Consider the following 14,334-nt stretch of genomic DNA (forward strand, 5'->3'; position numbering starts at 1 on the left):
TGACTGTTGTGTTTCAGTTTAACAGTTTTATTGCAATAACAGCTAGAAATTATTGTATTTTTGCCAGAAATAATGGTTACCATGGTAAATTTCTGAAGGAAATAGGTTATTTTAAGTTCAGTCTGGTTATTACTGATTGTGTTTAATCAGTTCCAACATAGACTTTTATCTTTATATCCAGCATCTTTGTGTTCATGTGCAAATGTTTAATTTTAGTTCAAAAGTCATTTTGTTGAGTCTGTGAAAGAAGGAAGCAATTTCAATAGCTTTAGAGATACAGAGCAAAGAAATTAACTTACATAGTAATTATGGCATATTTCATGATTTCGTAATTGTGGCTCTCAGATGAACACAAAATGGCCAAGAAAGACTTAAAACCCTCTGATTTACAGGATTCACTCTGGCATTAAACGTGACGCCACTCCTAAAACTTTGAGTGTCCACGTGGTAAATGACACATAATATTTACATCAGATAATCTCTTGCACAAGACAGCATAAACAAAACACGTGCATAATTTGATGATATATTACCAGAGGAATGTTTATAGATCTGCTTGAACTGAGACTGATGAATGCTGACCGATGGGAAACTCATCTCCCTGGTTTTGTTTATGGTTGTTTTGAGATTACCATATCAAATTAATCATCTAATATCAATTCTGATCTTCATTCCATTTGACTGTTTTATGACGTAGTTAAATAGCCAATACATATCTGGTCTTAAGCATTTATGAACAACAATGCACATGACCATTGTCATGCGTGGTGAGATCTGCACTGAAATATGCCTGCTGCCATTACTTCACAGCTCAAAATTAACTCTACTTTCAAGTGAGATGCTTCCTATGCAGATATCAGCATGCTAAAACCATAAGGTATAAGTCAAATCATGCAATTCAGACTCCAAAATCTCAGACTTCTTGAGGTTGATTCCAGTGTAAATGCTGGTGTTAAATGTGCCGCTGTCAACATTAGAGTGTGAAATAGGTCAAAGCTACTGCATGTCCTCATACGGCCCATCAGAGCATCCACATTTAATATCCTTGTGATGTTTCTAATGATATAACTCCAAAACATGCATTTGAACTGAACCAATGAATTGCTGTTTGTTCCTTTCTCAGGGTCTAATGAATCTTGTGCTGCGGCTGAGTGGAGTTGTACATCAGTTCTCAAGAAAACTGTCATGTAATGTGCCTTTGCTGAAACACATTCCTCAAATTAATCTCATTAGTTTCACAGACACTTAACTATAATTACTGTAAATGTATTGCATGTGAATATGATAAGAACATTTCACAGTCATCATAACTTGATTAGAAACGGCTTTAAAGTATGGACCGTAATATACTTTGAATTTTTCTGCAGTAAAGCATCAGATGCAGCCACAAGAATTAACATCTGAAAATACAATATTCTTTAATTACAACCTAAGATCATAACAATCAGATAAAAAAACATGATATTTAATATCATGAGCAAACACACTGATGAAAATGTTAACTGACAAACTTGAAATGCTGTTCTTTTATGCTTTCAATTGTTTAAAAAAATCCAGAAAAAAATGTATTACGGCTTCCACAAAAAAAAATAGCAGCAAAACTGTTTTCAACATTGATAATAATAAGAAATGTCTCTTGAGCAGCAAATCAGCATATTAGAATGATTTCTGAAGGATCATGTGGCACTGAAGACTGGAGTAATGATGCTGAAAATTCAGCTTTGCCATCACAGGAATAAATTACATTGAAAAATAGAAAACGGTTACTTTAGACTGTAATAATATTTAACAGTATTCCTGTTTATTTCATCAAATAAATGCAGACTTGATAAGCTTAAGAGACTTATTTCAAAAACATTAAAAATCTTACCGACCTCAAACGTCTGAACAAAAACAAAAAAGAACAGTGTAAAAATAAAAAATGAACTATGTGGTAAGACCACCCATATGAAATAACAGTAGCAACTGCATTATGTAACATACAAGCTGTACAACACCACAGTTTTTTTAGTCCTAAGGCCCAACAGAGTTTGCATTATCTTCATTCACTGAGCTTACTTTTGGCTCGGTGACCATTGTCAGAGCCCTGTTTCCTCCTTCCTCTAATCTTTCCATGATCCTTTCTGATGTTTTTCTCTGTATCTTTAATCTAATTCACCACGTGTTGTGATTATTCTAAGCAGCAGTTGGAGATTTGAAGTCGAGAAAGGCGGTGTCAGGGTTAAACTCGCATAAACAGCACACCGAGATCAAAGGAGTCTGTCTCAACACTGTTTCTCAAACGAATAGAGAGAAACTGAGGTAGACCTCTACATAAAGCGCCCAGGTCATAAACGAACATTAGACAATCTCTTAACAAGGACACATCCTTATCTCTGTAATGAGGACAGTGTCCTTTTGGTCCCACAGGTTTTTGCTGATGGATCATAATCTGAGAACGTACGGCCACAGGAGTGATTTTCTTCTGAATCTCTTTTCTTGAGGGGAGTTATTTTGTGGTCTGACAAGGTTCATAGACAAGGCCTGAGTTCCAGAGAGCCTGAGAATGGCTGTTTTCTTCGGAAAAAAAAATCAAAATCTAGAAAGTATTTCCCTTCAAACATATTTCCTATTTCTTCCAAAACCGCTTCGACCCGGATCGCTTCTACCCTAGTTTTCCTGTAGGATGCAACAGACCCCCTAGTGCGAGATGTGAGTTCAAAGCACGTTTTATAAACTTTGCAGGCTAAAATATCATTGCTGTCCTGCTGACACTGACCTCCCAGGCTGGTGGTCTTAACCTCTGAATTGGCTCACAGCAATTGTTTTCGCCACACACCGGTGCGCTTAATGAAAGTATCAGCGGAGGAATGCGTTCGTAACCCCACAAACTGAAGGAGGAAAATAATGTGCTTGAAGCTGTCCTGCCCATGCATATTAACTCAGGAGAAAAACATTCCAATAGTTTGTTTTTCCAGATTTACTGGATGTCACAAACATGCTTACTGTATATGAATCACCTGGGTATGTCTTTTAGCATATGCAGGAAAGCCTTTAAGTAATCCATCCACAAACACATCGAAATGTCAGTGCAACATGACAGGGCAAGCAGATTTTACTGCTATACCACACAGCTAATAAATAAAGAAACATAAGACAAAGAAATGAACAAACAATTGCTCATCAGAGATCAACAAAAAAGAGGCTGGCATCAAAGCTCACATTTTTGGATTATGTACACGCATTTTTATAGCTGGCAAAATTCAATATTTTGGCCTTATGTGAAATTTGGTCAGAAGAATTAGCTAGTTTAAAAAATGTAAGCCATCATTTTCAATCAAAAGTGTTTATGACTTTAGCAGTTTAAAATTTGTTGAAATTATTACATTTATGTATGAAAAAAATTATAATAATAAATCATATAAATATTTAATCAAATATGAATATATAAAATGTTAGAAATATTTATTAAATATAAAATGTAATATTAAATATAAATATCTAGTTTAGCATTGAAACTCTAGCTGGTCAGGCTGATAGGTCCTTAACAATCTGCTAGCAATCACATCGTTTACTACATGGCACAAGCTGATTGGAGTAAGACACATATTCTGCAGCCAATGAGATTGATTTTTCAACACTTAAATAGACTGGTTTAGTGTTCATTGTAAGCTAGTCTTGCTGCGAGTTCCTCTGAAACCTTCCACCTCCCCCAGCTCCACCTGTCTTGATTTTTTTTTTTTTGTGTGTGTGTTAGGGCCCATGAAAATGTTGGCATGGCAAGCAGAAATATTATTTGTTGAGCCCTGCTAATCTTTCTAATTGCTAATATAGTCATGCATAAACAGTACAAAATTAGGTGGTCTAATATTCATCATGACTATCAATACCCAAAAAGAAAAAAAATACCATAAAAGAAGAAAGTAGTATTTGACTTTGTGAGCAATATTCCAAGTGTTCAATGTACCACAACAACTTTGTATGAGTAGAACAAAATTCAAGTCATTATTCACTAAAAAAATAAAATAAAAACTCAAGACTTCAGAAAACCTGCACTACACCATAGAAGTCATATTAATTACTTATAATTTATAATTTCCATTTTTGTGCTTCATAAAAAAAATAACAGCATACCTTTTTTAAATGTCATCTCTGAACCAATTGTACCTTCTCTGTTTATAAAAGCGAGCCATGAGACCACCACAAAAGCTACATGGCTGACTTCCTCTTTGAAACCAGCAGTTGTATCATGCATTCTTTGGGGAACAAATCGAGTGGGATGCACAAATTTCAAAAGGCACTGCTGCCATTGTTATGTTCATCACGTCAGACAGACAGCAAAGAGCCCACATGAGACAAAGTGAGTCGAGAAAGAAATCATCATGCTCTGCTCTGCTCATATAAGAGGCCACTCAGTGAAAACATGGGTTTTTTTCTTAGACATTCAACGACAAGCCAATGTTTTAACAGCATTCTGGATGGGCACAGATGTCACATTTCGTAGATATTTACAAGCTACTATATCTTGATGTTGTGTTGTCATTGTTATGTGCCCTTATAGAAAGCATTCTCTTTTATATATGAAACACTTTGTTCCTGTTAGATATGTGAAACAGTACTGCTGGATGAACAGACTAACACCCTTTTTAAAGAAGTCTGCCCAGTGTGAAATCAACCTACAATGGCGCCAGCATTGTTATTCTGACTAGATCTGACAAATCTATCAAACAGACTGTGAAAACATTGGCACCAGTTGAGCAGCTCAGACTAGCGGTATGATGTCTATCTCGTTTGGCTTTCATCTGTCTAGTGGTTGTCTTGGTGACCTTTTTCTTCCACAGTGTGGAGTTTGATTGCATTCAGCATTTTGGTCTTCATCCTGTCTAAGAAAAAACTTGTGCTACCTTCAATTTAAAAGTAAATTCTGCATTCATAAAATCAGCTGACAAACCTCAATGATCCTGTCATGAACATGCAGTCCGGCCTTGTCAGCTGCTCCGTTTTCCACTATCTTGGATACATAGATGCCATCACTGAAATCCCCATGCTGCTCTGGTTCCTTAGATAGAAGCAAATGTTGAAAATTAGACTACTTAATTAAAATAAAGTTTAGCTGAAATTAGTTTAAATTCAATTTGCATAAATTGTTAGATATTCTTTCATTTATGACAGTGTTTCTCAACCAGGAGAAACACTGTCTTAATTGTGAAAACTTAATTGTGTTACTCAGCAGATTCACAAAGTGGCTGTAGAATGACTTAAAAGTATTCAAAAATGAATCATTTAAGAGAATGTAAAGTTTAATTAAAAATATCATTAATATATTAAAATAATCTAACTCATATCTAAATTAAAATGCTAAAAAACAAACGATCAATAACTAATAACAAAAAATCCATAACTATTGTTTTTATTGAGGAACATACTAAATGAATAATACTAAATGCATAAATGTAACTGTAAACATACAGTTACAACGAAAAGTTTGAAAACAAGCAGCTTTGTCATTATTACACGATGATAGCAGAAATACAATATAATAAATACAAAATATATGGATGGGCTTCGAACATAAACCTTTGAAATAATAAATGAAATATTATAATAAAATAAAACTCTTCATTATATATTAAATTGTAATAAAAAATTAAATTAAATAATAAAATCATAAATTGTAATTCAACGAAATTTAAAACAATCACACAACAGAAGACGTCCATTCGTTTAACAAACGAAGAACAGATACTTTTTTGTTATCTTGTAAGCCCCTTCATGTTGTTTGGCTCCATTTTGGAGACTTAAATTAGAGCATTCTGGGAATTAAATTGAAATATAAACTTAATTCTGAATGAAGCATGAGCCTGACTCAAGGGCACGCTCTCTATACATAAATGTATGTATAACATGCATAAACTTGCATTGAAAAAAGGTTAACTACGGCTGTCCATTAAGACAGAACAGGTGGTAAACAGCCTGTGGTGATTCTCCACTAGATTAGATGCGAGTGAAAGCCAAACCCACAGCTTGCTCTCTTCTCTCCACTTGGACACAATCTGTGTGAGAATTTAATGGCTCCCACGCTCGCATTTCACACAATGTACTCGAGAGAAATGTGTGGAGCTCAAACTGTGCAATCTGTAATTATCTTTTTACATGTGGCTCAGTTGCTGATTTTGTTTTTCTTTCTTACAATGGCGGGGTTGGTTGAGTTAGGAAAGACTGCGCAAATGCCTTCTGTGGCTAAAAGACAAACTAACCCACTTTTACAAATGTGTTCCATAGCATTACATGTTTATTTCTGTCATTGAAATATAAACCGGCTGAATTGAGGTTCATTGAGATACTTTTCCCCAGTCATTTCAATGGCAAAAGGTGTCCCAGTCAACCTGAATTCAAACCCAGAACATTTATTTTGCCATTATAATTCAAAATTAGTTAATTACAACACTAACTATATAGTGTCCGAGCTGATTTCATATCATGCAAAGTAAATGGTGAACATGGCTCAAAAGCATGTTTTTCAAAGATTATCAGTGAATAACAACCTTCATTTCAAGCTTTCTCACACAAAGCTATTAAATGGCTTCAGAAGACTAGTGTACATAAGTCTTATGAACTACTTTTATAATACTTTTAAGGTGCTTTTGAGTCCTTTTTGGTTCTTGATGATTAAAAAAATGTACATTTTTGATCTAAATGAATCTTACATGGTAGATCTTTGCATAGTAAGCTTACATACCCCAAACAATCTTCCTCCAATGATACTGAATCCAAGAGATCCTGATGATGTTCTGTGGAGGGTGACTTTAAGGCTCCTTGTTTCTTCACCCTGGGTTAGAGAGATAGGACAGAAAGAGAGAAATCACATATTTCAGATGCTGCAACAGCAGGTTTCAACACAGCTTCACTGACCCTACTAACCATCTCTCCCCTAAGAAGCAGGGCTCTCTCCATTAGCTACCTAATGAAACGGCAAAGCCACATGAGATTCAGGGGATTATCATATATCAAGCAGTGGAGACAGATCACACCCTCAGAGACACCTGGCAAAATCACAGTCAAGGTGCTATAAATGTCTGAAAATAATTTATGAACGTGTGGCCAGGTGTTTACCACACTCACGACACAGTGAAGTGTGTAGAAGAAATGAAATCACACTGCTTTCCTTCGGATCAGGGCAAAAAGATAAATATTTATTGCTGGTAAGAGAATTTTCGGCCTGTAAATTCACTCGCTATTAGCAGAAGGTGTGGAGGAAGGTTTATTTTAGACCCTAAATGTAAATTAATTGGATTATTTAATAACATTTGTTATGTACAAGGGAAAGGCGAGTAAAGTTAAATCCATATTTGTTATACTACTCCATGACAGACGTCAAAATCTCTCAGCAGATGGGTTTGATCAGCTGTCATGAGGCAGATGTGGCCGAGTGAAAATCAAGGCAGGGCCTGTGACTTTTCAAGAATGACAGATTTAAGATAGCCTTAAAATATCTGAACTTAAGTAAGCTGTCTATCAAACAGTCCTAGCAGTGGCATCCCCTGCTGAAACGGCAGCTGCAGGCGGAAATCTGTCACACTGAGTGAGACGAGCATCATGAGCTCTTGATTAGTGTCTGACTCAACCACAGAGAGCTGAGAGAACAAGAAGGGACTCTTTTGTTTACACATTATGTCCTTGAAGTCCACAAGACATGCCTCCTGTCAACTCAGTTAGACTTAAGTCTTAAATTTGCTGGTCTCACAGACCATTCAGAGTGCTTGAAAACGATGGGAGACAGTGTAATTATGTGAAAGCATTTGAATACAGAATGAGGACGTTCAAGTTATGTTTCTCTTGTTCAGATCTAGATCATTCAAGTGTGAATGCTTTAAACTGACATGAAAATGAACTGACAGTGCTGGCTTGGTGACAGTGAAGTGTTTTTAGTTAAGAGACTCTTAGTTAAGAAATCTCAGTGTGGATTAATCAACAGAAAAATCTTATTATATAAAAGTACTTCATATAAAAGATCCAGATTCAAACAAACATTCAGTGGATTCCAGCAACTATTACTTTATGATGGAAGATTTGGGCTTATATACTGTATCCCAATGGTTATATACTGTATCAATTATACACTGTTAGAAAAACTGTGCAAAAAGTTTGCTAGTCATTGGGATAGTACCAGTAAAGGGATATAATTTCACCCTATCTACTGCTAAAAGGTGAATATTAATACCTTCCAGTAGTAATAAAGATATCATTTGCGCACCCTCATGTTGTTTGAAACCTGTAGTTTCTTCTGTGTAAAATAAAAGAAGATACTTTGAAGAATGTTTGTTTTGGGTCCCATTGACTTCCAATGTGATCAAAAAGTATAATGGACGTCAATGGGAACAGAAACCTTTTGGTTACCAACAATCTTCAAAATATCTTCTCTCAAGTTTCACAGATGAAAATCAGTCATAGAAGTTGAGGGTGAGTCAATGATAACAAAATTTTCATTTTTGGGTGTACTATCCCTTTAAGGCACTTCTACGAACCTTTTAGGTTTAAGTGACAGGCTGTGCACCCCTAAACATACAGTTTTTGCACATTTATTTCTGAAAGTGTACAGGTTTTAATAAAAAAGTGAAATGTTTGTTTTCCAATTGTATCATATAAGTCATCATACTTTTGTAATATTTGCTCTTGGGTAAACAAGAGAATACAAAACCACTTGAAGTAATTGTCAGCAACACAATAGGAACTTTATACAGTGTTAATTGCATCCATGCAAATGGTTTAACATTTTTTTATGTTTACTTTTGTTTTCAAGAGTGGTATGATGGATATTAATCAGCCTATAATATTGCATATTTTAAAAGAGTTACTATTTTTTTTTTAAAGTGTCAGCTGGTTGACATTGTCACAACATGCCACACTACAGTTCAGGGTTAAATTAACTTTATCTTATCCAGCTTTTATCTTTGTTTCCCACAAAACATTCATAGCAGGCCTTGTCAGTAGTATTAATCAGCATTTTTGAGTAAAATGTTTACCACGTGTTAGAAAATATCTTTGTTCCCATGGATTTAACTTGTCACAATGATTTCAGGTCTACTCAAGTTCCCACAGGTTCAACTTGATCAGTAATTCAATTCAAAGTGAACAGGTAATCGCTACAGGTTGTCACTTTGATTTGACTTACAAATTTAAACTGAAGCTTCCAGTTTTTGAGGGTTGATTTTTGTTGCACTGTTCACTCAATTCACAACTCATACTGACCTTATCGAGAGGCATCCAGCTGTTTGACAGCGCGTCAATCCTGCTCTTGTACTCGGTGATTTTCTTCTGAAATGTGAGCGCTGTGATGTGCAGCTCACAGTGGAGCGCGGAGAGTTTGGAGAGGAGAGATCTCTCCCTCTTACTGAAGCTCAGCGACTGGCGCTTCAGCTCCTTCTCCAGACTCAGCACTTTGGTTTGGAGGAGACCGCTGTGTGTCTTGAGAGCTTGGAGACAGCTGTGAGCCTCGGACCTCTCCTTGAGGGTCAGCGCGAGTCCACATCCATCCTTACAGACCTCCACGGCCCTGCGCTCGCATCCCTCCCGCATGTGCGAAGCCACATCCTTCAAGCTGAGCACCGCGTCGCATCCTTCATTCCCGCATCTCACCGGAGAGAATTCGCAAGTCTCCGCGTGCTCTGACAGATGCTGGAGCTTCATCACCCGGTTGCAGCCTCGTTCACGGTGGTCGCATTTGATGTCCAGCTTGAGAATGAGGTTTTTTAGGGGCAGGACGTGGTTCAGCTCTTTGGTGGAGATCTTCTGGCACTGGACAGGGCAGCTGCTGACTTTGGAGAGCCACTGGAGCACGCAGGCAGCGCAGAAGACATGTCCGCACGGAGTGCTGAGAGGATCCTCTAGAACTTTCCCACACAGTTTACAGATTAGGTCCGGATCCACGGGACCTTCGAAACGGTCTAGGTCAAAGCCCATAATCTTGACGTGAAGTTCTGGGACGACTCAGCAACAAGGAGAGAGCTGTCAACCCACGCTCACGAAATGAGCGATTAAACTACTAACTAGCACGAGAACTACTAGCAGGACAAGAGGCGCGAGCTACCGTAAACACTCGACGAGCAGAGCAGTGTGATGAGTGCGCGGTTAAAGAATGTAGTTGAGTAGCGCCTAAAACTATATTACTTGTAATAAAAAATATGGTAATGGGAAAAAATAGTGAGGAGATGAATAGAATTAACTTCTCGTTCTTCTTATTGCTACTTTCTTCGTACTTTCTCATCAAGTCTGCAGTTATTTAATCAAAAATACAGTAAATCCATTAATATTGTGAAATATTATTATAATTGAAAATAACAGTTTTTACTCTAGTCCATATGATGCTTCAAAGGTGTTTCTAATATTCTGATTTTAATTATTATCAAAGTTGAAAACAAGTGTGCTGCTTCATATTTTGTGGAAACTGTGATACATTTTTTTTCAGGATTATGTGATGAATGGAAAGTTAAAAAGAACAAGCATTTATTTAAAATAGAAATCTTTTGTGACATTTGTCTTTACTGACACTTTAGTTCAATTTAATGTGTCCTTGCTGAAAAAAGTATTACTAACTTTTAATGAGAAAAAATTTAAGACAGTTTTTGCCTTGGGTATTTTTCTTTTTTTTTCTTTTTAATTTAGTAATTCTGTAGTCATTACCACTAATAATATATCAATATTTTTATATATTACACTAATTAGAATGGGGAAAGGTGTTTACTTGTCTTGAAATTCCAGCTGTATAAAGTCTCTGTGTGTGTGTGTGTGTGTGTGTGTGTGTGTGTGTGTGTTTAAACATGTTTAAAATAGTATTAAATTAAGAAAACTTAATTGAATTTAATTACATATTCATTATCTGACAGACCAATTCAGTTCATGTAGCTCTCTGCTAATGAGCTGATGATAAATACGGGAGACACACATCTTACATTTTTATAATGTCAGGTTCTCACATTTTATCAGTGCAATGTCGTTATTTTATACAGTTGATTATTAACCATATCTGTTGGCCAAAACAATGATTTAATATTTTTGTTTGTTTTTACATTGATTTCTTTTTATATGTTTCAGAAATGTTGCAGTTAACACATCTCGACGTATAGCACAACTACAATGTAAAAAGATAAAGCTACACACACTTTATCGCAGCATCACATCCCCACTGAATATTAAGGAGCATGTTTAAGCCAGCTGGATGTTGGTTTAAGCTGCAAGTTTGTGGCCTGCTCATGTCAAGCATGCACTGCCTCTTATCAGGCCTGCATTTCCAAAGCATCAGCACTTGCTTGATTCCCCTGTGCAGATACAGCAGTGTTAATATATTTCCAGCACAGGGTCAAATGGCAGAAAAAGTGCTGTGAGAGCGATGGGTTACAGCCTTATCAAATTCCTAAAGATTGGGAGGTAAATCTTCAGCGTCTTACATGACAGCTGGCTGTTTTGCTGGAGGAAAAGGAAGATGGAAGAGTGCGGAATAATTAAAGGCTATCTGTTAGGCATAGGCTACAAGGAACAATTCATTAACATCTCGTTATTTTTCAGCACCTAATTAAAGGGGAGTTAAAGGGCACTGTTTAAAGGCATGTGTGGGTAAACAGCATTTATCTCAACCTATTAGGTTTATGTGATTCTCAGACAGGCCATTTGACAGTTCACCTTGTACATAAACGATACTAAAAGACATCTAAAACACACGTCTGGATCTAGTTTGCTGCATTGTTGCGGTGATGTCTTAGGAACGATTTATAAAAGCGTCAAGTTTGGGCAAAACAAACATTTAGTGCTCATAAGAAATAGCTACAGTAATGTATCCTGGAGACACAAGCAAAAAGCTGAATGAGTTGTAGAATTATGTGATCATATCTGGTTTGACATTAAAAGAAATTAATTGTTTGAAAAAACAATGACCATTTATTTTCATATTTGCTTGATCTAAACTGGTTAAAAAGCTAGTGTGTACAGACAGCAGATGTTTTGCTTCATGTTCTCATGTTCTTGTCAGCGATTGTGTTAAATGAAGTTTAGGAAAGATGAAAAATAAACTGACAACAGACCACATCTAACAGCTAATTGTGAAAATGAACAGGCTTCGCAAGTCATTGTCTACATGAAGCCTGCATGACAGGATAGACAAAAATGGAAACATGTAACAACTTAAATTGTCACCTCATTAGTGTGATTTGATGCCTTAAAGGAACCGTTAACTCAAAAGAAAAAAAAAAAGGTCATTTTTCATGTCATTATTTTCTCAAGTTCCAAACCCATATGAGCTTCTTTATTCTGTGAAATACAAAAAGGCAGGTTTCGAATAGAGTTCACTTTTCTATACAATGAAAGTGGACCAGGTTTAAAAAATAACAAAAAAATAAGCATTATATTGTATGCTATATTCTAAGTCTCTACAATAGCTTTATGTGAGAAATACAATGAAATTTAAATTGTTATTCTAAAAAAAAAAGCACGGCAAAAAACATTTTCGTACTTAGCATTTTTGTTTTATTTTTCAGTACAAATATCAAAATATTCTTAAAGGGGACATCGGATGCCAATTTTCCACAAGTTGATATGATTCTTTAGGATCTTAATGAAAAGTTTATAACATACTTTGGTTAAAATTTCTCAATGGTAGTGTAAAAAACACCTTTTTTACCCTGTCAAAATCAGCTCTGTTTTCAGCACGCCATTCTAGTCCGTGTTGCTTTAAATGCTAATGAGCTCTGCTGACCCCGCCCCTCTCTTCCGTGGGGTGACGTGCATACTGTAAAAGCAAAGTAAAATTTGCAAAGATTAATTAAAAAACCCTTATACTCACTTCTTCTGCAGATGAAGCTGGATGACGAATGATTCACACGAACATAAACGCATTTAGGCAGATCGGGGATTAGCGCATTTCCTTCAAAAACGAAAGTACCTCTGCGTCTTCAGCGGCTCAGATGTCGGGAGTAAATGATGACTGCTATGTTCATTATTACATACAACAACAGAACACCTCAATCGCTTAATCAGAGACATTCTTGTCTTTCCCTGCACCGGAGTCGACACAATGGCAGACAGCTCACAGCTCATTCAGGGCGGGTCTAAGGTAAAACGTCCTTGTCAATCAACTATCGTGGGAGGGGCCTGTGCAGAACTACGTCATTCTGACAGGAATCTCAGAACAGCCTGATTTGAGAAAGAGGATTTTAAAATAGGGATTTAAAAAAAAACACTGGGTGGATTTTTATCATTATAGAGTGGATGTGTACACACACTTCCAACACACATTTATGTCCAAACAACAACAAAAGTGAATTTCGCATCCGATGACCCCTTTAAATCAAGATACATTTATTTGTGAAGCAAAATTAATTAATATATTAACTCTTGTCTGAAAAATTTATCAAAATTAAGTGAGTTTATGCCTAAAATATCCACCAGTGAGGTATATATATATATATATATATATTCTGACCCAATTTCTTGTTTTAAGCACAAATTCACTCGAATCATTTAGCTTCTCCAATAAATGTATCATGATTCAAGAATGCATAAATATTTGTTAATATTTGGGAAAAAAAGACAAAAATACTAAGTAAGAAAGTCATTTTTGCTGTACATGTTCAAAATATGAAAAAGAACATTCTAAGAATTATTATTATTATTATTATACGATTATAGTGACCAAAATTATCACGGTTATCAGTATTATCATGGTATTGTTAAAATGTGCTGGAGATGTTCAAAAAGTACCAACACATAAATCACTTCACCAAATGTTCACGCAAAAAAAGAAGGCGTAACTTTAATTCTTGCTGTTGCCGCCGCCGCCATGTTGTGGAGACGCTGTGTTTCGTTATGAAAGCGAAACTACTTTGTTTGGCCTGCCAAAAGAGGACACAACTAGAAATCAGTGGTTAAGTTGTATTTACAACACTGTTCCAGAACAGTTCAACCCAAATATTCAGATGTGTGCAGCACATTTTATGGAGGATGAGGACTGTTTCCTGAACCAGTAGCCTACAATGCGTCTGTGGCACAAAGGCTGTTTCTATAAAGTGGGGCAGTTCCAACTTTGCAAGGACAGTCTGGTGCTTCTGACCCACAGCCTGTAAGTATGTTTTTTATATTTAAATAATTTGCCACTGTTGATTCATATGCGAGTTTTGAGCAGTGGCTTGTTGTTTCTCCGATCACAAATGCAGACATGGTTTTATGTTTACGCAGCGCGATACGCACGATAGCGCGTAACAGTATAAGTCATTATAATCAGTAATTATGAGGGCTGCACGATAAATCGAAATGGAATCGAGATCGCGATTCGACAGAAGCTGCGATTGTCATGCGTATCTTTCAGTG

General features: G+C 36.3%; 1 protein-coding gene across 1 annotated transcript in view; it reads right to left on the minus strand.

Moving 5' to 3' along the window:
* Positions 1-10,100, minus strand: part of pdzrn3a (PDZ domain containing RING finger 3a) — a 28,289-nt gene extending 18,189 nt beyond the window's left edge. Inside the window, exons 1-3 of the mRNA XM_016477659.1 lie at positions 9,229-10,100; positions 6,719-6,808; positions 4,931-5,038 (exon numbers count right to left, since the gene is read on the minus strand). Coding sequence (XP_016333145.1) covers positions 4,931-5,038; positions 6,719-6,808; positions 9,229-9,939 — 909 coding nt within the window. The 5' untranslated portion in view covers positions 9,940-10,100. The remainder of the gene's footprint in view (positions 1-4,930; positions 5,039-6,718; positions 6,809-9,228) is intronic.
* Positions 10,101-14,334: the final 4,234 nt, after the last annotated feature.

This window comes from Sinocyclocheilus anshuiensis, unplaced genomic scaffold (genome assembly GCF_001515605.1).
Source record: "Sinocyclocheilus anshuiensis isolate Anshui unplaced genomic scaffold, SAMN03320099.WGS_v1.1 scaffold881, whole genome shotgun sequence".
NCBI classification, from domain to species: Eukaryota; Metazoa; Chordata; class Actinopteri; order Cypriniformes; family Cyprinidae; genus Sinocyclocheilus; species Sinocyclocheilus anshuiensis.